The 23,801-nt window shown below is 37.9% G+C and overlaps 1 protein-coding gene across 1 annotated transcript in view; it reads left to right on the plus strand.

Moving 5' to 3' along the window:
• Positions 1–20,191: 20,191 nt before the first annotated feature.
• LTK (leukocyte receptor tyrosine kinase) overlaps positions 20,192–23,801 on the plus strand; it is a 50,307-nt gene continuing 46,697 nt past the window's right edge. The window contains exons 1-2 of the mRNA XM_053945852.1: positions 20,192–20,207; positions 20,322–20,435. Coding sequence (XP_053801827.1) covers positions 20,192–20,207; positions 20,322–20,435 — 130 coding nt within the window. The remainder of the gene's footprint in view (positions 20,208–20,321; positions 20,436–23,801) is intronic.

The following is a 23,801-nucleotide window of genomic DNA, read 5'->3' on the forward strand; positions in this document are numbered from 1 at the left end:
AACAGAGGTTGAAGATCCCTATCAAAGGACATCAGTTTATTATTTGTTTCTATTACATGAAAAGCTTCTGAATATCATTGTGAAAGGCAGAAGCTTGCTACCTTAACACTTCCTGGTCTATTCCTTGGAGATCTAACATGTTCTTTAATATTTGTACCAGAGAGTGGATCATAAAGAATGCAATACCAACAAGTGAACTAATAAATGCTGTTAAAAAGAAAAATCATGATGTAATCAAGAATGTGTTTTCATATAGGTTTAGCCCAAAAAAATCTCAGAAGTAATTTCTTCACCTTATTTTGGAAAGCTGGTGGAGTATGTCCCTGAAATTACCAACTGCAGGTGTGGTTTTAAATTGGTGGGTTTGTTGCAAATTTAGGGAATGGGAAGACCACAAAGAGTCTAGGATCTGTAGGAAATGTTCATGTGGACAACACCATTATAGTCTCCAAAGATTAAGGTGGGTTTAAAACAAATTTTTATTCCATGAAACATTGTGTTTTTATCTGTATTTCTATTGTTAATCAGCAAACACAATACAATATTCCCATCATTTTGTTCAAGTTTGTGATCAGGATCTGGCATATCATTTGGCTCCCCTTTTACCCTTTTTTAAATGTTTAAATGTTTAAATATTCCCTTTCTTTGCATACTGAGGTACTTTCAGGATTTCAAGACTTTCTAAAATGAGTGTTACGGCAGAAGCACCACCAGCCACTTTGTTAAGAACTTTTGAGTTCAAGCTCTGGATTTTTAAGCTGTTTATGCCTGAGGAAGGCATAAACATAGTGCTCTTACATTCTTATATGGAATTTATGCACTGTGCGTTTTTTATCCCCTTGTAAATACAGAATCTCCTGTTAATGGAACAATTTGCCTTTTCAGCATGATTATTGAGAATTTTATTATTTCTGTTTAGTAAATATTCATGCCTTTACTTCCTCTTGTGCTCTGTGCTACCTAATACTAATCCAAGTGCATTCAAATCTCCCAGATCTGAGGCACCAGTGAAGTTACATAGCGTGTCACTGATTCATCTTTTCTCTAATATAACCTTTCCTTCCTATGCAGGTTTATAATCTCACAGCAGCTTCCCTAATATCTCAAGGGTTCTGGAAAGATGTGTACCCCGGAGCTAATTACAGAGACAGATACACCAGTTGCTGGTTCACTGGATATCTGTTAATAATTTGATAGTTCTAACCTTGTTGAATGACCTCAGATTATCTTTCTCCACTGCATTAGAGAACATGTATTCACTTCCTTTATTTCTGTACTGTGGTTATTATATTGCTCATCTATATCCTTGTGGTTATCTGATATATATCACTGTCATATGAGAATAAAAGCATTAACCATGACTTCTTAAAATCAGTCAAGGAAGTTTTATGCGTGCATCAGCAAAGGGAATAGAGAAAATGTTAGTAGGTTTGTCAGATAGCACTTACAGCTGTTGTATATGTGATCACACAGATATTGGAGTTGTGTCAGTCACTAAGGTGCATAAAACACCATGTCTCTGATCACTACAAACTGTGCCACACAGAAATGAATGTTAATTTTTGACTGGGAAGAATGATGGGAAGTGGATGAATGTTGAATTCTGTGCTACAACATGCCACGAAAAAAGCTTGGAAGTGACCAGGAATGGTTAGACAGCATCTGCTAGACTTTGTGGCAGAAATATTGCAAAAATACACAGTTTACATGGAAGTAGGTGAATCAGCAGTAACACCTTAAATGGAAAAGACAACAATACAGAACACGTTAACATCTAAGCATATTCAATTTTAGGTTACCACAATTAAAATTATATAAAAAGAAGCTCTGGTAGTACAACAGGGCTTTGATGTGCCCGATGAAAGAATAAATTAAGCAAGGTTTTAAATTATTTTTCACAAAACCTGTGGAATTGGGGTAATTTTGAAATGAATGGAAAGCATTGAGTGGAACGTAGAGTATTAACTGCTGACTTCATGAGAATAGATTCATTAACATTGAGGGTAGCAAAATAGAATTGTGACCAAACTGAGGAAAGAAAACTTTAGAGACTAAGTGATACGTGTTTGTTTATGGGTAGAAATCACTGAATACTTAAAGCCTGTGTTACAGATACTGTAACAGCATCTATGTTTCAGGAAACAAACATAATGTACAAAAGTACTTGCTGAGAATAGAGATCACAGGCTGTCTTAGGAGCATGCTTGGAAACAGACAAGCTGTTGCATAATGCAAGGGTTAACATGAATTTAAAGTTTGAGTTTGATTAGGCTGATGTCTAGTTCCAGGAACATCACGTAATGAGGAGTGACCCATCCTGTCCTTCTCAACCCTTAGGCCCGCCTCTCCCTCCCAAAATAAACCTGTGTCTGAATGATGGGAACATGTTTAAAGAGTAGACTTGGAAAGAAGACTATTTCCAGCAGTACCCATTTCTGGAGAAAATGGCAGCATTAGGAAAACCAAATGATCTAATATATACATTTAAGAGAGTATTTTATGCAACTGGCCATACTTCCAATCATAAAAATGTACTGTGCATAACAGTATAAATTTGCTGAATATTTAATGACAGTATACAAATGATTGTATGAAAACATAATATAGCATACAGAGATTTCATGTCTTAGCTTCAGCATGCAAGTTACTACTGAGAAAAAGACAGAAACTTCTAAATTTCATCAGTGTCAGTTCTGTTGATGTTACAAGTAAATATCAAGGTTAAGAAATATGTAGCCAATTCAGGAAGCTACATTAAATTCCTGGCAGTGTTAATCCATGGCTTCTGTTAGTCTACTCAAAAGAAACAGGAAAGGTTTCCTTTTATTAGCTGTTACTCTAGTTTATTTGCAACTGAGTTGGAATAATTCCTATCCAAATGCATCTGGATAAACTCTAATTTACATAAATTAAATGACATACTGAAAAAGTTGAGAGCAAAATTTATTCTCTCTTAATTCAGAGGAGGCTTTCTCTACTTTCCTCATTTTCTCAGGTGCAGTAACAGGGTGGTGGTTAAGAGGTGTGTGAACATGCATATGAGATTTTGGGAAGGTTGTTTTATTTATTTTCAGAGCTGTTGGTAGGCTGTATGAATTTGGGTAAGGAATGAAAAGCAATGGTTCAGCTGTGAGTTATAGTGATGAACATTCTGGGATCCTTTTAAATCAAGTTCATGCTGTCTGTACTGTCCAACTGTTACTCCAAAGAAAGAGGAAAAGGACCATCCTTTACATGGTTTTCTGTTCACCCCAGCTGAATAATGCTTTTGTCACATTCATGGCACTCTTTTGACAGTGTCATTGGAGTTCTCTGTGGAGAGACAGGCCAAGCTTTGACAGGCAAGTGCCAAGGTACCATGGGTTTGTTTGTTTTAGATGGGTTTAAAACTGTGGCTAATGTAGCCAAAAGCAGGCATCTTACAAGGAAATTAGATCACACCAGCTATTTCTAGCATGCAGAAGTCACTTAGCTGTCCCTGGATTTGATATAACAAGGTTCGTAAAACCCTTAGCAAGTGGAAGCCCATCCCAGTACTGATAATTTTAATTTATTTTTATTCTTCAAAGAAAACTTATGCTTATTGGGGAGAGGGGCTCTTCCTCATGATTTACCGCTTGTATCAGCAGAAAAATATCTCCAGTTCACTTTTGGCTGGGAGGTTAAGATGCTTGTCCTTGGCTATATCAGTGAAACATTTCAGTCCTGAACCACTGAGATTCATCCCACCTAGTCTGTCCAGAGAGGATTCAATTCCGTCACTAACCCACAGCTGGCAGACATGCAATGAACTGCTTTTTAGAGGGACTGTTCCCTGCCCAGTGTGTGTACAGGGAGCCTCTAGACAGACCAGGTGATTTGGACACTTTTCTGTCTATAGAAAAGAAATCCCATTTTACTTCTAGGTTTTTTCATCACAAGCTGCTGTACTGTTTGGTACCAGTAACTGCAGTCACCTGCATCAAAACTTTCTAGATGGCAAATAAAAACCCTTCAAAGCTAAGTCTCATTCTCCCTTTCTTTAACCTTGAAGGATAGAAACTTCCTTGTTCATTACCCTAGAGAAATATGTGGAGTGTCAGGATGGTTGAAGTGCTGGGAAACAATGCTGTTAATAGTTCCCTGCATGTAAATGAGAACTGGATAGGACCTTTGAAAACCCATGAAGAGCTGAAGAATTGTTATTCAGAGCTAGTTCTGTGAGCTAAGGCCTGTTTCAATAATGACTTCCATTAAATGTTCAGGGTTTTGTATACAACATCAGAAGTAAGACTAGAGGAGTAAGAGTCTGTGTACCAACAATGTGATACAAGAAGGAAGCTTGATGTTCTCTGATCTCTCTTAAAACTTGTTTAACAGTTTAAATTCATCCTGGAATGTTGTGCTCCACAGCAGCTGCCCATGACCACTGTGCTAGAACATAACCAAGGTGCAGCTTCAGATCAAAGGAAAACAGCCATCGCTTTCAATCTCCTGGTGGAGGATTGATGAAAAGCAATTCTGTGTGTGTTAACTTTGTGATTTGATTTGATTTGTTGATGCATTCATTCGGCAATTTTAGAATTTGATTATCTAAGACACCACCATTAACCTATTTGATTTATTGATCCATATTCTTTGTGGCATGGCTATAGTTAGATTTTAATTTAGAAAATTTAAACTAGTTTTGGCCTAGTAATATCTTGGTTTGTTCTTAATATTTCCTTACTAATTTTTAGAGAGAAAATCTCTGCAGAGTGCATAGATCTATGTTTTGTGTATTATTTGTTCTTTAAAATCCAGAAGCCTTCAGGGAAAAAATGTAATTTAGTTCTGGTGTTTGAAAGATATGGCTCTCTTTAAATTAAATCCTTTGTTCCCAGATATTGCACAATATTTCAAGCAGCAGGGAAGTAATACCCTGTAAGTTGCAGTTTGCTCATTATAAAATCCAAAATTAACTAATAGCAGGTAATTATCCACAATTCATATCCACAACTGTCAGTCACTCATTTCAGTAAATCTCTTAAATACTTCAGTTCATATGCATAGACCCCCATCCTTACTGTACTGTGAACTGAGTTAGCAGAAATATAATTAGCTAAAGAAAATAGCATCTAAAATCCCAGCATTTAGTTCCACTGAAATATCATAATGATGCTCAAAATGAATCATCAAATTCACTTATTTGGAGACCTGGTTGGAGGTCAAAAGCTTTTATATTTAACAGGCTTCTTCAGTGAAAGTCAATTAATCCTAAAATGGTTGTGAGTGAATGCAGTGTGCAAAGGAGCCAGAACAGGGAGAGAAAGCTACAAAAATGTCATCTGTGGGTGGGAATTGAGACTGGGTTTCCGTGGAGAGGTGAAAGGCTCCTACAGATGAGGACTGGCTTTGTAGGGAGTGGGACTATGTTCTATGTCTATGAGGGCACCTTGACTGTCTGTTGCTTGAGAATTTGCAGAACATTGCAAAGTGTTGCTGTGTCACTAATGCTGAAGCAACCTTACAGCCTGCCTTCTTCATGGCTCTGTCTGGTTTGGTGCTCTCACCAATCTACATGGACTTATGTAATGGTGGTGTAGCCTGCCAAGGCAAGGAGTCCTCAAGTGTGTGACTTACTGCCAGCAGATTTACTTGAGCAGTCAAGCCTGCTGCAAAAAAAAAAACAGAGGACTACAGGACCCACTGAGTCCCTTGGGTTACTGAGTACAAAGTGCCACAGATTCAGGCAGCCCTGTCATGAGAATTTAGATAAGAAAGGACCACAAAACGTTCAACCTATGCCAGGAGTGCTGGAAATGCAAAAAAAAAAAAAAAGGACAAAGCTGGCTGAGATGCTAAACTCAAATCTGAGGCAATGGAGCAGAGATGCCTGGTGGGTTTTCTGACTCAGGCCAAGTGTCAGAGCCAGAGATTAAATCTGATTTCATTTTCATGCGCCAATTGCAGTCTTCCACCTGAAAAAGATAGTTGCTTCATTAAATAGTGATTTGAATTGTGTCACAAAGACTGCTGTAGTATTCCAGCAGTGTCAAATTGGGTAACAGTACATGCTCTGATTGTGGGAGTAACAAAAAGTAATTATAATAGTACGAGTTCTTTTCACTAACTTGATTTTTCTAGACATCTGAAAACAATTTTGGGCAGCTTAAGTAAGAGTATCCCACAAGCTAAGATTCTTCCTGTTAAATGGAATATGCTGAAAGGAGATTACTTTGCTTAATTTCTAAAATGCTGGTTTAAAACTGCCCAAGCAAATTGTTCTATATGCCAGTTCTACCAGGAAGGAAACAAAGTACTAACTGTGCAGCATGCCTGCTGCCCTGGTTTTTAAGATAATAAAGAAATTAGGGTCATACTTCTTTGTTTCTCTGTAACTCAGTTATTAGACTGATTTCTAAAGAAAGAGCAGGCTTAGGATCTAATACCAATATTTTCCATGAATGTCTCTGCTAATGGCATAATACAATGAAAAAGATGTGGTTTTTTTTGCTGATCCTCATCTTTTAAGCTGCAAGTTCAATTGGATGTTCACTGATCTGCCTCTTTCCTTCCCAGTGTCAAATAGCCATATTACAGGAAATGGCAGAAGCAGCATGGGCAGAAGAACCTTTATTCAATCTTGGTTTATGTATTGAATGCAAAAGCCAGCAAGAAAACTGCCTAACTACATATTAGCCATCTGCCTTACTACATATTTTCATTGCTTTCTCTTTTGCAAAAAGCAAAAGTGATAGGATCTCAGTAACTAGTATATGCAGACACACACACAAGCATATTTACATGTGTGCTCAGTGATACCTCTAGGTGAAGGCTAGGTAATGTGTGAACTGCAAGTAACAATACATACTCAGATACTGCCTTCTTGTGTGGAAGCCCACCATAATTACAGTGTGGTGTATTTTTCCCTCATCAGTGGGTTTAATAAAGAGGGGTGGGTGGGGCTTCTGAGACAAAGAATTCTGAGGAAGTCAGTATGGCAAAAAGCAGATGCTGCTGTTCTAAAAAGATAGAGGTCTTGGACCCCTTTACGTGGTTCCCGAGGTCTAGCAGCCTTCGGTTGCCTGAAAATGAGAACCTGATGAGTGACTGCTTGTGAATGAGAATGCAGCTTTGCTACCATGTAGCAGTCAGTTTTACTAGGTACACTTTGCCACTAACACTCCTGGTATATTCTGTAATTTCCAGCAGGTACCATATCTTCTGCTTGGTAAAACAGGATAGCACAGCTTGTGACAGCTGAACACTATTCACTTTGTTCACGATTCACTCCAGTGATGTAGTCTTAAAACAATGGGCATTACCTGAGGCTCATTTCTCCAGGTTCTTAAAATCAAAACAAAACAACGCCAAACAAACAAAACAACCCACAAAAACAAAACAAAACCAACCCAACTCCCCCACCAAAAACCAAAAGACAAATTTTTTTTACATTTGAGTGCAATTCAGTTTTGTATGCCTCTTTTCTCATGTTAGTTTATTCTTCTTCTCTTCATGCAACTTTATTTGCAGTGCTATTTCTTCATTCTTATTTATCTGAGAATATGAAGTTTGAGCTGGGAATTTGGCTTTCTCTACATTAGATAGAGCCTGATTCTAATTATCTGTGTTATCTCTGTGGAATGTATTATTGATTAGAGCTTCTACCTATGCCTAGACTGTTAATAATCCTTGGAAGAGCTGAGGATGGGACCCAGTTCTTCAGGTCTTAAGGGTTTCTCTTCCCATCCTGAATTTCATAACAGATGTTTCATACAGCTCTAAGAAACCACAGTCTCATATAGCTTAAAAAGAGGTGGCCAGCAGCCAACTTTCAAATAAACAACCTCTGCTCTTTCATTAAAAGAAAACATTATCATAATATTAAATTACATGTCAAATGGTGAAGGTATCTTTCCTTGTGTACAAGATATTATCCTTTGAAGTCACAGAGCCCAGAGTGATTTTCACATGAGGGTGACCAAATAGGAAAGAGGGAAAAAGTAAATAAAACAGTAACACTGGTTGCTTTTCACATTCCTTCCCTGGTTATAGAAACACATGTGTTTGGATAACAAGGTTCTTGTTACCCACATCTTCTTCTTCCCCTGAACTTTAATGCCCTATATTCTTTATTTGTTATCTAGGATATGTTACCTTTCTGGTATGCTTCTCCATATTGACAAAAAAGGTTAACATTGCAGCTATACCTTGGTGAAATATTTTGAAGTCAGGTATTCTATCCAAACTCTAGTAGATGCTGTTGTGGGAACAAGTAGGAAGCTTGCCAATGAATCTAGCTGAGATAAAGGAGAAATTTTGTGAAAGAGCTGATGGAAGGCCAATTTTTATCCTGGTGCTAGGTAGCAAGCTTTTAGATGAAAGAGATTACTAACAGCTAATCCTACTGACTATTGATATTTTTCTTTATTTTCAAACAATGCAAACAAAACTTCTCACTCATAACACACAAGTACTTTGTAGATTACAGGACAGTGACCTGGCAAAGCAGTGTGAGAGTCTGCCGCATTCTCCATATGCACTAATAACTGATTTGGACTTTGGTTTCACACAGTTTCTTGTCCCCTGACCCCTTCCAGCTCAGTTGGGGGTTATTTCTGGGGCTGACAAGTGTTTTTGTTGGCAGCTACTGATTGACAGTCTGGATCACGAAGTATCACAATGTATTTAGCATTCTAGATGCTACAGGAAAAATTAATCTGGTTGTCCTTGAGTTTATTTTGTCTTTTTTGGTGCTGAATGATCTCTTTAAAATTCTGAACTCCTGCTTTTAATCTGAATTGTACAGTTGCTACACTTTAAAATTTGCTATTGACTATGTCTTGAGAATTCTGATATTCACTTCTGCTAACTGGGGACTGAGTGACATTCTTACCAAAGTCTTGCTATTCTGGTTTCCCAGCATGTTAGTATTTTAACTGCCTCCCAGTTCATTTTTCTTTAGGGGAAAAGACATGAAGTATAGGCATTAAAATCTGCATTCTCCTTTCTTTTGTGAGTCTGAATTGGTAAGTCATGAATGATACATTGCAATAACTATCATGTCAAAATACTTGTTATTTGTTCAACTAACCTTGGTACATTTGAAATTCTTGTTCAAATTAATTAACCAAAATGAGACTGTAGATATAACTATAGAAATCAAAATGCAGCTTACAGTGTTTTGCTCTCTTAATAATGTGAAAATTCACTACAGAAAAAAAAATTAATAGTAATAATAGGTACCATTTCTAAACAGATCTCTATTTGAATCAGACCAAAGACAACCAATAATGTCATGGTTCTAGCATGTCTCTCATTCTACACCCCATGGTCTGTACATACTGCTGACTCCTCCTGTGGATGTTTTTTTTTTCATCAAGAGTATTTGTGTCATGTTATGATAAGAGTTTTGAGCCTCATCGTTACACTTTCATACTCAGATCAGTACTTTAAATCACACATCGTGCTTCTGATACCAGACTGTATTTCAAATATAGTAGCTGGAAGCTTTTCCTGTTGCAAGATTTTCTACGTCCTTTACGGAAGTTCTTCGTGTACCAGCACAACATCAGGTGTAACTATATGTGTCCTTATAGAATTGATAGTTTAACAGCAGTTTCCACAGTCTCCTGGGAAAAAAATCAAATATCTGGTACCTCTGTATCTCCTCCCTATTTGTTAATCACTCTGCTCAAGTTGTACGTGGATGGGTGGGTTGTTGGCTTCTTTTTGTTTTAAAGTTGCTTTTGGGGAGGGAGGGGGTTTCTTGGGTTTGATTAATTAATTTATTTAATGATTAATTGCAATACCTATGAGTTATACTTTTGCTAGGCTTATTTAGATCCTTCCCAATCACTTGCTCCTCCTTGTACTGAGATGAGCATCTCTGGGGCAGCCTCTGGAGTGATTAAATAAAGATGAGTAGAAGCAACTAATTAGCAGGCTCATTCAATCTTTGGTCTTTCTATAGGGGTGGTATAACTCTTCTTCTTCTTCCCTCTTTGTTTCTCATTAAAAGAAGCTGAGAGGAGAGACATTTTAAAAATAATAGGTAAAGGCAACGATAACCTAGTCTTTTTAATAAAGCAGTCAGTCATTAATAAGGATGCTGAAAGAAAAGGAGATAGAGAAAGTTAAGTGTTATACGATTACTACTGATTCCATAAGGAGGATTTTGTAATTTAAAAGAGAAAATACAGTATGCCAAATAGCAGGAAAGTACCAAACAATATTCTTAAAGATTGCTGTGGTCAAATGAAATGCATACTTAGTATTTACAAATATCATCATAGGTATTAATCTGACTTTTTTTGGTTTTGCTTAAAAATGCCTTTTTTCAGCTTAAAACATATCATTTGATACTTTCCCAAAGGGGCTGCATTTGTCACTACCACATTTTGGAAACAACAGTGTATGTTGAGCTTGTTGGTTTATATATCATGTATCCTGTATTTAATTTAACATCTCAGTGTATTCTCATTGTTAAAAACAGTTGTAGTGAATAATTTTTCTTGTTTCACTGCTGGGCTGACTTGTCCAAATGAATTTGTGCATATGAATATTACATTTGTGTGTGAAAGCAGAGTGCACATCTGTGCATGACTTCTTCAAGGTAAAACAATTGAGAAGCACTTGGCATGCAGTTTCTGCATGGGGTCTTGAGTATTAACATGGGAACCAGCCAGGAGCATGCACGTTTTTAGGCATTTCTCTTCTGTTACCAGTACCCTCTCAGTATTGCAGACTTCACTGGTAGCCATGTGCTCTTCAGCAGTGAGTGGATTTTATTAAGTTTTAATGAAGCTAGGAGATGATGTTGTTTCTGATACAAAATGGATTATCTGTTATGTACGAATTAGTTTCTGATCCTTCAATAATCTCCAAACAGATGAATCAGAAGTTGAATGTAGGGGAAAATCTTGTAGGTTTTATTGACCAAAACACCTGGAGAAGGAAATGAATGTTGGCTGTGTTAGTTCTTCCTTGTCCAGGTGAACCAGGAGAGCTGATAAGACAACAATAACCAAGTCTTTGCACCACATTTTTCCTTTGTTTTCCTAAAAGCACCTTCCTCAAGAGCTTGATCCCATCATCTGTATTATTACACACAGTGGCTCGGAGCATTAATACCAGGATGGGAATGGGGACCCTTCTCTTGAGTAGTGTCTGCTCGACAATGCTGTACCTTGTGAGCCTCTGTTCCTGTCTGGGAAGAGTTACCAGACAAGGGAGTGTATAAAAAAAATCTGCTTTTAATGATATATGGGCATCCTTGTAGCTGTCCTGCACTGCTGTGCAAGGGTTAAGTACTCAAAGGGGAATCCTTAGATGATGAAGAGCTGTTGACAGTCATCCTTGTGTCAAAAGTAGATCAAGGAAAAAGTGCAGGAAATGTGCCTTTGTGTTTGGATAACTGCTTTGTGGGCAAAGCAGCCCCTGAGGGATTCTTAAAGCAGTGCATACATTTCGAGCATTCCTAAGGTTCTTGCTAGTAAAACAAGGATGGAAAGGGACATTTAGTAACCTCAGAGATCAATGGGGCTCAAGGACAGATTAAAGTCACTTTTGTCCTCTCCACTTATGTTGTGTGAAATCAAGTAATTGAAAATAATTTTATTTTTACTAAACTTAATTCTGCAGGATCAATTTCATATTCATTGTAATAATTTAATCAAGACCTGGATCTGAAAATTATATTTCTTTCCCTTACTTACTAGCACACAATTCCTCTTTTTCTGTGAAATGTTGCAGTGCTGTTACATGGAAGTTGAAGGGTGGGGAGACAGAGCTCCTTCCACAGGCTATGAAGTGCAGAGGCATCCTGAAGCTGGCAGCTGAGTATCTCCTGAAGGATAGATGTCTAGCAATTAGGTATCCTGTTTCTGTCTCACGTAATTTTGCTGGTTGCTCTGGGCAACTTGCAGATTTTTTTTTTTTCATCTTAGCATACAAGGTTGTTAAAAACTAGATACTCTTTTTCACAGGAAACGGATTTTAGAAACCTTTTTTAATTTCTAATGGTGATGAAGACTCAAAATCTTAACATTTTTCACAAAACAAATTGTTCCAAATCGATGCTTTGACTTTATCAAAAGTAGTCATTCAGTATTGCAAACAGTCTATTTTGAGAACATTATTTTCCTTTAGCTAGGTATTACATCATTTCACTGTATTAGTGTTAGCTCTAAACTCAGACCAGATTACAGAGTGAAGATGACATGTTTCAACCTTAACAAAATTATGTAATATTTCCCACTTGATTATTTGGAAGATAGTAGTATTTCCTATTAAGTAATGGAACTGTAATTTCCATACAAAAACATACCACAAGAAAATGGTCACTCAGCATTTTACTGTCATCAGCAGAGAGTGAGGTTTCAGGTAACTTTTTGAGGGATCACATCCCTTCTGCTTTTGTCTCTGCATCCACAGGCTTCCTATCTTCCTTCACCTTCCCTTGTGACTATGCCTATCACCCCTGCATGTGTGAATTCACACATACCTCCATCCGTTTAAGCTGCAATTGAAAAACCCTGTAAGTGCTGTTCTAAAGGAATAAACCAATTCTATTTCTTCTTCTACATTTATGTGCAAGACCACATCAGTTTGGAAGTGCTGTTCCCTTGGAAGGAAAAATGTATTTCAATCATGCACTCATGGTTCTTTGTAGCTGCTTGAAATTCTTCATTAAGAACTGGACACATTCCCTTAAATTTTATTCATTTCAGAGTAATACATCTAATGTAAGTCAGTTATCTAAGTTGCATTCCCTCTGGGAGGATGGGTCTTTGGCAATTTGCTGTAAAACAGGTGTCTTAGGGTGCAATTTCTTATCTCTTTTCTCAAATGACAAAGCCAGATTGAAAGGCTTGAGTCCTTCCTCTGTCCCCATCTTGTCGTCCTTCTGATTTTGGCAACAGCCAGTGTGGCCCGATGTGAGCAAGACTGAAAATATTGAAAGTTAATCTAAAACATTTAAGCAACGTGAAAGGAAAACTTTCCTTAAGAGTGGATAGTATTTTTATTGCAGAAAAATGAAAAAGTATTTTGAGGTTCGAAAAGGAAAGAAAGTTTCTTGAAGAATCAAAGAATTACACTTTTTTGTTTCATTTAACACTTCTGATTTTTTTTCTTTTTACTTTTTTTCTTTTTCCCACTTCTGGTCAGTTTTCAAGAACCCAAGATGACCCATATTCCTTACAGGGAAAACACAGTTATGCATCTCTTAAATTAATTTTTTTTCCTCATTAATGTGAGTGGAGGAGGAAGGGAGGAAAAGGTACCAGAGTTCAGGATGTGAAATTCTGCTGTCTCTGACACATGTGTGCTTTTACATGATGTCATCCCAGCAATGTCCAACTTTCAGACCCAAGTCTGTAGTCATACCAATGGAATCCTACCAAGTAGAACGGAAGTTGATTGCCAGTGAAGCTTTTGGTCATATGGACAAATCCCTCTTTTTCAGAACTGACATTGATACAACTTGTGATAACTGTCAGGAGCAAGTCTGTACACAGGTAGCAGGGGGGCAGTAGGTGCCTCTTCTACCACTCACCCCAGCCTGAACAGAGGAGAGAAAATAAGAAGTGGAGCAGTATGGAGTTCTTTCAAACACTACATCTCAAACGGCCTTGGAAAGCCTTTGTGCTGTTGTGCAGCATATGATTGACTCTGGGTAGCCTAAAAAGAGGTGACACAGTGCAAAACCCAGCCCTCATTACCTGTGAGTAATGAACAGTTAGTGTTATAAAAATAGACATATGAGTATTGAGCAGCTTAGCTATAAAACGAGAAATCTTTCCAAGTTAATGTGGCAATATGTGCACACATAAGTATATGCATGTGTACAACACACAACCGGCAGGATGAAGTAGATGCTGTATTTTTGGATTTCAAGAAGTGGTTTTGGCATCCTGTTTCTCAGTAGTAATTAAAATAGTAATTCAGATGTATTTCAGTAGGTGTAGATGTACACTGAAAACTGAGTAAGAAATCATAAGTAGCAAGTTGCTATTCAAAGGCAATATGCCAAGATAGGGAAGTAGTATCAAGAGGAGGACCCAGAAATTTCACCTTGCATCCTATTCAATAGATTAGGTTTGTGAGAAAAATACAGATGGTATGGGCAAAACCTTTTCTGGGTGAGTTCTGTCTAGTAGCTGTGGCACAGGGGTGGAAAACTGCAATGTACTACGCTTGGTGCCAGAGCTTCACAAGTCTTTGCTTTTGAAGGGAGAGGCAGTGATTTTGTTAGAAACAAGTATTTGATGCATGAAGGGATGAGGATGCACTCTACAAAGTGCTGGGGAGAATAAAAAGTGGTTGCACAAAATGATTCAGGAAACACCACTATCCAGGGAAGGAACTGGCCACTGAGTGACCGAATAAAGAAAGCGAGGAAATGTGAGACAAAGCAGCATTTTGTGTATCTAGGGGCAGCCAGGAAGCAGCTTGCTGTGAGCAGCAGGAGAGGGGACTGTAGGAATTTCGTACAACCATAAATGTCTAGTCATTCAGTATGTCACAGAAACTGCAGATGATCTTTGGCAATCCAAGTGAAAATTATAACAGGGACTTACTGGTTGTGAAAATCCCTTTGGATTGATCCACTTGCCACCCCTCAAGGAAGATTCTTGTCAGCAGGTGGGCAAGGAGGTGGCATTCTGTCTCTTGGGATTGCAACATCTGAGAAGGTTCTCTGAAGTAAATACCTACCAAGACAGCTACCAAGTATAGTCCAAAGCATAAATGACTGTGTTTAGTTTTGCAAAATGTAACTAACTTTTAGAAATTTTGTAATGGTGCCAAAGAAGGATGAACAAGGTATGGTCTTAGATACCATTCATGTTCTGCATATAAAGCAGGAAGGAAGTTAAAAACCAACCAAACAAATAAAAGTTTTTAAGTATTCTTCTGCCAGATAAGTTGAATAAGACTCAGGTCAATGAAATGCACGTCTATATTCTCCAGTGAGAAGAGACTCTGCAGTTTGACTGGCCTCCAGCTCACTGGAGAGGAAGCAAACTTCCAGACTTGTTAGGACAGACTTTTTCACATGGTGTTAAATTAGCAGCCAAGGGAAATGATAGAAAAGCAAGAAATAAAACTACTTGCTTAGCAGAGAGGCAAGATATTGAGAGTAAAATTAAACAAGACCCCAAGGACTAAAAGAGGAGTTCTCCAACTGCTTGTGACTGCTTGATGAGGCTGGCTAGTAAGTAAGTGGCAGTGAAATGTAATTGATAAATTCTAAACCTACAGTGCTGATAAACTGGATTTTCTCAGACTAGGAGGAAGAATTCCTGTTATTCAAAGGACAGAAGTAACTTTGGAACAGCATTGTACGCCTAAAGTGACACTGCCTCTTTCCCCAGCCATTGAACAAAATGAACTTGAAGGTCAAATAATACGTAAAATAAATGTCAGTGGGATTGCTGATGATTGCTATACACTGTCAAACCCAACTAAAGATCTGGATGAGATAATGACTAGCCTGTTGTGTGTAAGGGGAGGGGAAAAAGTCTTTTTTTTCCTTGTATGTGTACGTGTATGTGAAGCTGTCAACGAAAGTGGCATATTGGTGGTTTCATTCTGCTAGCATGGGAGCAGATTTGCAGATATTGAATAGATGACAGTATCAGAATGAAAATTCCCCTGTCACTTGTTAGGATAATATCTTGCATCCATTCTCAGCAGATAAAGAATTGAGTTCAGAACTAAACTCAGATGTTCAACAAGTGGAAGCGGTTGTGGCTTGAGTACGCCTTTCTTGGAAATAGAATAAAAATCTTAAGTGGTCTGATATGTACTTCAGCTGAGATACTCAAATAAACGGGCTTTTGTGCCTAAATAACTAATGGAAATAACTTTTGTGCCTAAATATCTGAAAGTGGCATATCTTGATAGTTCCAGAAGAGGTAAATCTCTCAGAATTTAAAACAGTGCCAAAGGAGCTCAGTTGAAAGTAAGTTCGTGGACAGAAAGATTCAGATAATAATTGAGTTGCTTGTTGAAAAAGCTAGAAAGCTACAAGCCTATAGCTGACAGGGGGGGCTGTGCTGTTATAAAAAACAGGGAAAATACTACATTGCTTGCACTAAAAGTAAGTTGAAAAGTTGAAAGTTTAGCTATAGATGAAAAAAGCAAAAGAAATTAAGAAGAAATCAGCAGGAAGTCTAAGGAAAATTTCCAAGTGCACTAGTAGCAAAAATATTTTAACAATTATATGGATCTGTCATAAATGTGTGTGGTAGGTTTGTCAATAACAGAGACAAAAAGAAAAATTATTAAGTAAATATTAGTATTCTAGGAAAAAAATAAAATAATAGTTTTTTCATTGTCACATAGAAATTATGCAATGGCTTTCTGAATAACCAAAAAATATTGTGAAAAAACCTGTTATTAAACTGCCTACTTTGAAAAAAAATAGTTGAGACAGCTTGTGTTCAAGAATTTTGAAAGAACTAGTTAAGGAACTTTGAAACACATCCATGTGTTGATATTTTCAGTAAGTGTGTCAGGATACTGGCATAATTCTGCAGAACTGGAAGAAAGTTAATGCTGCATTAGTATTTTAAAAGAGTAGGTGGAGTAAGCTGGGTGACAATACTTAATTACATCTTCTCTAGTCCTGCAAAGTAGGACTACTTGATAATATGAAGATTGCTGCCTTAACATCAGTCTGAGTAAAAATACTAGAATATTATGTATAAAATCAAAGAGCTAAAAAGGGTTTATGATTACTTGTCAATCTAAAGAGTTTATTTGAAAAGACATCTTGTTGCTGTGTCAGTTTGTCAAATGAATTTACCAGTGTGACAAAAGTCCTGTAGGACATTCTGCCTTCAGGCACGTTCTTAAATTGATAACTCACATGTGTACTTGAGTGCCTGGTGCAAATTGCTGTGTCACGTTTTGGTTTAAAACACAAGTATAAACTAGAATCATTGTCAATTAACTCCACCTAACAAGTAAGTTCTGGGTAATATTCTGGCTAAGTTCTGGGTTATATTCTATGTAGAAGTTTAGGAATAAGTCAAAAGACAACATTGAAACTGATGATTTGCTGATAACTTACAGATTAAGGTAGGGGAAAAAAAGGCAGAATTCAACTCACCAATGGAACTAAGTATCTCAAAGGGAACTAATGCAGTGGAGGGTGAGAATACACGTCCTGGAAGGAAATATGTCACAGAAACACTTAATGTCATGGTAGACAATCGACTAAAATAATTTATTTTGGCCAAAATGTGTGATGAGATTGGTTCATGGATTAACAGGGAGATCTCAGGAGAGAGAGAATGGCCATTCTGTATAGCATAAAATTAGTGTGCACTGATGTCTGCCTTTCTGCCTTTATCCCTGAAAAACTGGAGAGGGCTCTAGAAGACCCTGAAGTAGCATCTTGTAAACCTTGGGAAAACTGTATTTTATAGTGTTGCTCCCTTTTGACCATTACTTGCAATCTGTCTAGACAGAGTACAAGAGTGATGAAGAAACCAAGGGACTTGGGGCTTAACCAACTAGTGAGCAAAGAATAAGAGAGTTTAATAGCAAGCAGCAGGAGATCCCAGTGATATTTTCAAAGAGCAAGGTTAACAACTTTAGGCTATAAATACTTATGAACTTATCTAGTGAAAGTGGAAGTTTTAAGATCATTGAAAAATACTTGAACAGGTAGCAAACAAAGAGTCTTCTTCAGGTTTAGTGTGACTTCCTGACAGCTATTAGTCTGTACATTAGTTTATCTTCTCAGAGGAATAGTGAGAAATATTGAGTTGCTATTTTGATATTAGCAAATCTGATTTGTCAGAAAGATGTCTTTGCTGATCTAGAATTGATTTCCCATCAGGAGTTCTGTAAGTATTTTCTGTAATTTTCTTCTCTTCTGCAAGGTAACAGCGGGATGCAGGAGAAAAATCACCCCTGCAGGGATCTTATTGCTTTTTTTTTTCTGTAAGACAGTGAAATAAATGGAATTACCTTCTCAGTACTGGAGGTTTCTCATTTTACTGAAAAAGAGATGGATTTGTTCTGTGCTGTTAAAAGATTCCATCTTTTGCCTGTGACAGTTGAATATGTTACACTGTTTCTTCATGATCACTTTGTGTTCCTTAATTACAGACTTTGCTTAAAATCACAAATCTCCTTCCTCTCCACCTTATATTTCTCTTCACTTAAACAATTTACTTTTGCTGATCAAGATAGAGAAATCATGGATGTGAAAAGTAATTGTCATTATTATTTTTTTCATGCTGAAATTTATGTCATACAAAAATTACATGCAAATATGTGTGAGAGGACATGATGTGGGATTATCAGAAGCATCTTAGTGACTATGTATGCTAGATTTTTCAATTTAATTGAAGAAATTGAAAAAATGAGAAAGAAAAATAATTGAGAGGTAAAGTAAGAGCATAAGTTTGACTAGAGGCTGCTAAACTGCCACTGTGAGTCTTCTGCTCAGCCATAGTCAGAAATTCTTTGCTCTGATGAAATGAATGAATGGGGATCTATTTCTGTGGGTGCATATGAATGAATTCCTTGTCTGTCACTGAGTCTAGGGTCTTCTGTCCAAGTATACCTTGTCAGTGAACTTGGCTGTAATACCGCCCTTCCTTCCTCTCAGATATCCAGTTAGGTAAGTGGCATCTCCCCAGGACAGGTGAATATGGTTGTTACACACATTAGAATGAACTCTTGCAGTTTTTTGCCAAATTGAGTAGGGTGCTACCCTTGTTTTGTATCTTATCTGTCTCAGCCATCACCAAAGGCAATGGAGGTATTTTCCACACTAAGGGAATAAATTCATGTTTCAAGTAGCTTAGAGCTCCGTTGCTGGTAATATGACACTGGACCTTGTGCTTGTTAATGAAAAACAAGAGGAACATCCCAAAGGTGTTTGTAGGGGAGGGGGGTGAGGTGTGACTGCGCCAAATATTTTGTTTTAGTTGTATCAGGAAAAATGTCTCTAGCAGAACTTCTGCTATGACTGTACTATGTTTGTGGGTCTCATGATACTCAGGCTATTTCCAAAGAATACAAGCAGCTTGGAGTGTGTGAGGAGATGAGTGGGTGGAACAGACTTTACAGAAAACCCTAAAGGAAGTAAACACTGAAACTATAGCAGTGCTGAGCGAAGATTGGGAGATAGAGAACTGAGCAATATCTCAAAAGACACAACATAAGTTGGGAGGAGCAGGCTTCAGTTGTCAAAAGCCCTTTACATAGCAGAATTTCTTTTAATGTAATGAAATAGTTTTGTTTGCAATATATGATTGTTTGTTAGCATGGATTTTTCATAAGACAACACTTCCATAAGGCTGGCTAAACTCTGGTGACATAATTCCCATTTTTTTTTTGAGGATTTCATCCTGTTGTTGAAGATACCTTGCTTATCAGGGCAGTGCCTGTGTCTTACATGCAGTGCAAAATCAACTTTTTCAATATTAATGTCCCTAAATATTTGGAAACAGAGGCAGGAAAAAAATATAGTGTTTGACAATTGATCTGTGGAGACCCCAAATCTGTCATCAGTATAGCATGTGTCTCCTGCAGCATAATGCTGTTTTGTTCTAAAATTACTCTTCCTTGGAACCCCTTGAATTACTGTCTTTAGTAACATAGTAAAAGATGAAGATGTTTCATGCTACGGAACATTTCACAGTATTTTACTCACTGTGTGATGCACTGTCATATATACTAACATTAAAATTGTTACAGCAATTCAAAATCAGACCAGGTATTGCTGAAAAATTATATGCAATCATGAGTGCATATGAAGATATGTTCAAATTTGAGGGGTTTTCCTTTTTATAGATACTGATGTAAGTTTTCATAGTATTATTGTTCAAATTACCTCTGCTGAAAAGATGTTATCAATGGCATGTCTGTACATCCTTGTCTCAACTGCAATTAATGTGAATACAATTCCTGTCCCCTCTGACATGATTTGACATTTTTATATTGCTGAACCCATAACCCAAATGGCCGAGGTTTGAAAGCAATTCATTTTGCATCTTGCTGCCTCTGAACACCTTTTGACAACAAATGTGTTTGCTTTTGCCAACTTTTTTATGACTTCTAGAAAAGACCAGGGACAATCTTAGATACAAAGTACTGCATGCTTAGTTCCGGACCTGTGTATTTTCACATGCACAGGTTAAATAAATAAAATAGCTGTTGTTGGTATGAATTGTTCTGGAGACATCAGGATGGTACTGCACCAATGCATCGCAACAAAGGTGAGAGTGATGTAGCAGGGCTTTGTTATATATATGCTCCTGCTTTGTGATATGGGAGCAGAGTTTTGTAAAGCAACATCAAACACATCCCTTCCTCTTTTTATTTTGTTATAGCTGTTGTCTTCTGCTCTGGATCACATGAAGAAAATTCTTCTTCACTAAATCCAACTCAGAAGCTCTCCCTGATAAAAAATAAGATGGTTTCATTGCATCAGCCTTCTACACCAGGTACCACAAGTCCTCTTCCTTACATCCTCCTTATTTCTCCTTCAGAATGTAGGTGTAAGAGGTGCTGGCAGCTACAAGCACCTCTTACCAGGAAGTTATGGCATTGTATTTCTGACTGGAACTAGAGCAATGACTCAGAAAGGCCAGTGTAAACTGGAGGGAATTCCTTATTTCTGTATTAAACAAAACAAAACAAAAAAAATCCCAGACCCAAAACATAGCAAGCAAACCAAACCACAAATAACCCCAAACAACCCTCCACAGAAGAAATTTACTGCCCCCCCTCATCAATAAACAAAACAAACAACAACAAAAAAAAATCCTCAAGAGGAAGCAGGAAGAGGGAAAAGAAAGAAAAAGGAAGGAAAAATAAAATAATTTCCATCAGCACACTGAAATCCACCAGATTTGGGATTGGGAGTTCTTGAAATAAAAGCTAATTAGTGAAGCTGCTTTCACACTACTATAGAACAAACTATCTATTTTGATACTGAATGAAGCTTTTTTCCAAATGGACTTTTATTTTCAAGGCATTGTGAAAACCAAGTGAGCTATGAGGTTTATTAACTTGTGTTCACTGCCTCTTGTCCTGTCAGTGGACACTACTAAGAATGCCTAGCTTCCACTTTGTTCCCTGTCATCAAAGTGTTCATAGACATTGATAAAATCCCCCTGACTGTACTCTTCTACAGACCTAACAATCCCAGCTGTGCCAACCTCTCCTCTTATGCAAGATGCTCCAGCCCCTCAGTCAGGACCTGTGCTGGACTTGTTCCTGTAGGTCAGTATGTCTCTTGCATTAAGGAGCCCAGAGCAGAGCACAGTACTCCAGCTGTGGTATCACCAGTGCTGAATAGAGAGGAAGGATCACCTCTCTGATCTACTGGCAATGCTCTTCCTAATGCTGCCCAGAAAGCTGTTGGATGCCTCTGTTGCAAGGGTGCATTGCTTGCTCACAGAGATCTTGTTGTTCACCGCGCTCCCAAAGCCCTTCTCTTCGGCTGCTTTCCAGCCAGTCAGCCCCCAGCACGTGCTGGTGCACGGGGTTATACCCCCGAGGTGCAGGACTTGGCTTTTCCTTCAAGGGGTTCCTATCCCCAGCCTGTTGAGGCTGCTCTGCATGGCAGCCCAGCCCTGTGGTGTGTCAGCTGCTTCTCTCTTTTGTAACCTCTGTGAACTTGCTGAGGGTGCTCTCTGTCTCCTTGTTCAAGTTGTTAATGAAGATGCTAAACAATGAAGAAAGGCCCCTGGGTGTTAGAAAAGCCACGCATTCTTCCCAGGGAGTGGCAAGGTGACCTAGCCTTGCCAGAGGAATGTTCCTTACAGTAATATTTTCCAGAGGGTATCTAATTCTTTAAAGTCCTTTCTGACATACCCTGGACTGTCTCTGAGCTTTTTTTCAATCCAATCTTCTTTGGAGCATTTTTGTAATATCTTAAAATATGTTCTTTGCTGATTGTAATAATACAGGTCTATTTCTCTATTATATGGTTTTTTTATTTTATTTTGTCATGTTCTTCCTTTTTGCTGACTTGTATTTGAGGTTCTCCAAGTTCATAAGCAAAGCTGGATATGAAACACCTGTAAGGTGATACATAGTAGTGTTAGAGGTTTCAGTTTTCACTGTTCTCTTTCGCTGTAACCACAAATGTAGCCAGTTCTCTTACTCTGTAATTTGTGCTAAAAACCAGATTATTGTTGACCCAGCACAATGCAATGCATATAATCTCTTCCCAGAGAAAACAGTCTTTTTTTTCTACTGGATGCCAAAAACTTTCCTGATCAGTTTCAGACTCTTGCAGGTATTCAGATTTCTTTGGCCTCAGGTTGTGGCAGACAGGCATTATAAAGCCCAGAGAGATGGGAATTAGGTGCTTTTCAAGGGAAAAGTTGTGTTCACCTATCTCAGCTGTGAGCCACCTTGTCACGTGAGACACACTCAAAGGGCTAAGTAAGTCTGCATTGGTACAGTCCTTGCCACTGCAAGCTGAGGTATTAGTAAGGTTTGATGAAATGATTTTGTCATAAACAATAGTTTTAAGTAACTGTCTACTTGAAAAAGGAAAATTTTCTTTTCTGGGCTTTCACTTTGGTCTCTTTCACTGTTATCCTCTTGTGAGAGAACTTGCTTTCTGGGTTTTACCAACTGAAAAAAATTATCTGATAAAAATACTATTTCTACTAACAGTAACTCTGTAGGTACTGAGTTAACCTGTCAAACCTCAATAAATTTGAAACAGCACAGCAGGTTTGGGTCAGGACTCTGCTTTGTCTCACATATCTATGGAATTTCTGAGCTATTGAGATCCCTAAAGTTTTTTTATTGGATCATCAAACCATAGCCCAGAACTGTGCACGGTCATTTTTCCTTAGATCCCACAGAGCCAGGAGAGTGGCTGGAGTCCTCATTCCAGTGTGCTGCTGGTATCTGGCATTGCATACACACACACATACACAATTTGCCAGTTCATCTACTTGCGGCTTCCATGTAAAAATGATGGGCTGAACACTGCCCAGGCCTTTCCTAAGCCGTATGCATTTGATGAAGGTATTTGGATGGCTGGCCCAGGTGTCAGTTTGAGCAAGGAGCAAACCCAGTATAAGCAGGCCAGAAAGAGTTGGGGACTGTCCAAAGCAAGGGAGGAGAAGTGTTTGGGTGGGAGACCACAGTCTATGCCAACCCAAAGTTATGTGCAGCTCTGTAACATCTGTGTTTATTCTTCCCCTGCTCACTGGATGTTGTTTTATAAAAATGAAGTTAGAATTAACTTCAATAATTAGGAGAAAGTTAGTCTGCTTTTGCTGTCACATTCAAAAGATGCTTCCTTTTCTCCTTTGTCTGAAAGTTTAGTTGAAATATAGGCAATCTTCTGGAGGCTCTTATGTTTTTATTTTTGCCATACCATTTTTTGCCATATTTTTGTTTGATATAACACTTCCTTGTTATATCCCTGACCTTAATTCTGTCCTTCCCACCTGCCTGTTCTCCTCCACAGGAATAGGACTACAAAAGGGCTAACTTTGTGTCATTCATGTTTGCAAGGTTTGAATACCCTCTGAACATCGGGATCCTAAATATGAATGTTTAGTCTCTTAATATTTCTTACTTGGCTTGGGGACACTCCAGTTATTACTGTAATATTATTATTACTACTGAAAATAAAATATCATGCAAATTAATATCAGCTCTATTCAGCTCCACTCTGTGTGGGAGAGCTTTGTGCAGCTAACATCCCTTCAGGGAGTTTATATTAAATTGATGAGAGAACAGTGAATTACTTCTTGTCTGGTTTATAATATGCTGATTATGAAAAATTCTGGCCAAGATGATCTAGTGTTTTTAGTACTGTGAGCAAACTCTGGAGT

The sequence above is a fragment of the Vidua chalybeata genome, chromosome 6 (genome assembly GCF_026979565.1).
Source record: "Vidua chalybeata isolate OUT-0048 chromosome 6, bVidCha1 merged haplotype, whole genome shotgun sequence".
NCBI classification, from domain to species: domain Eukaryota; kingdom Metazoa; phylum Chordata; class Aves; order Passeriformes; family Viduidae; genus Vidua; species Vidua chalybeata.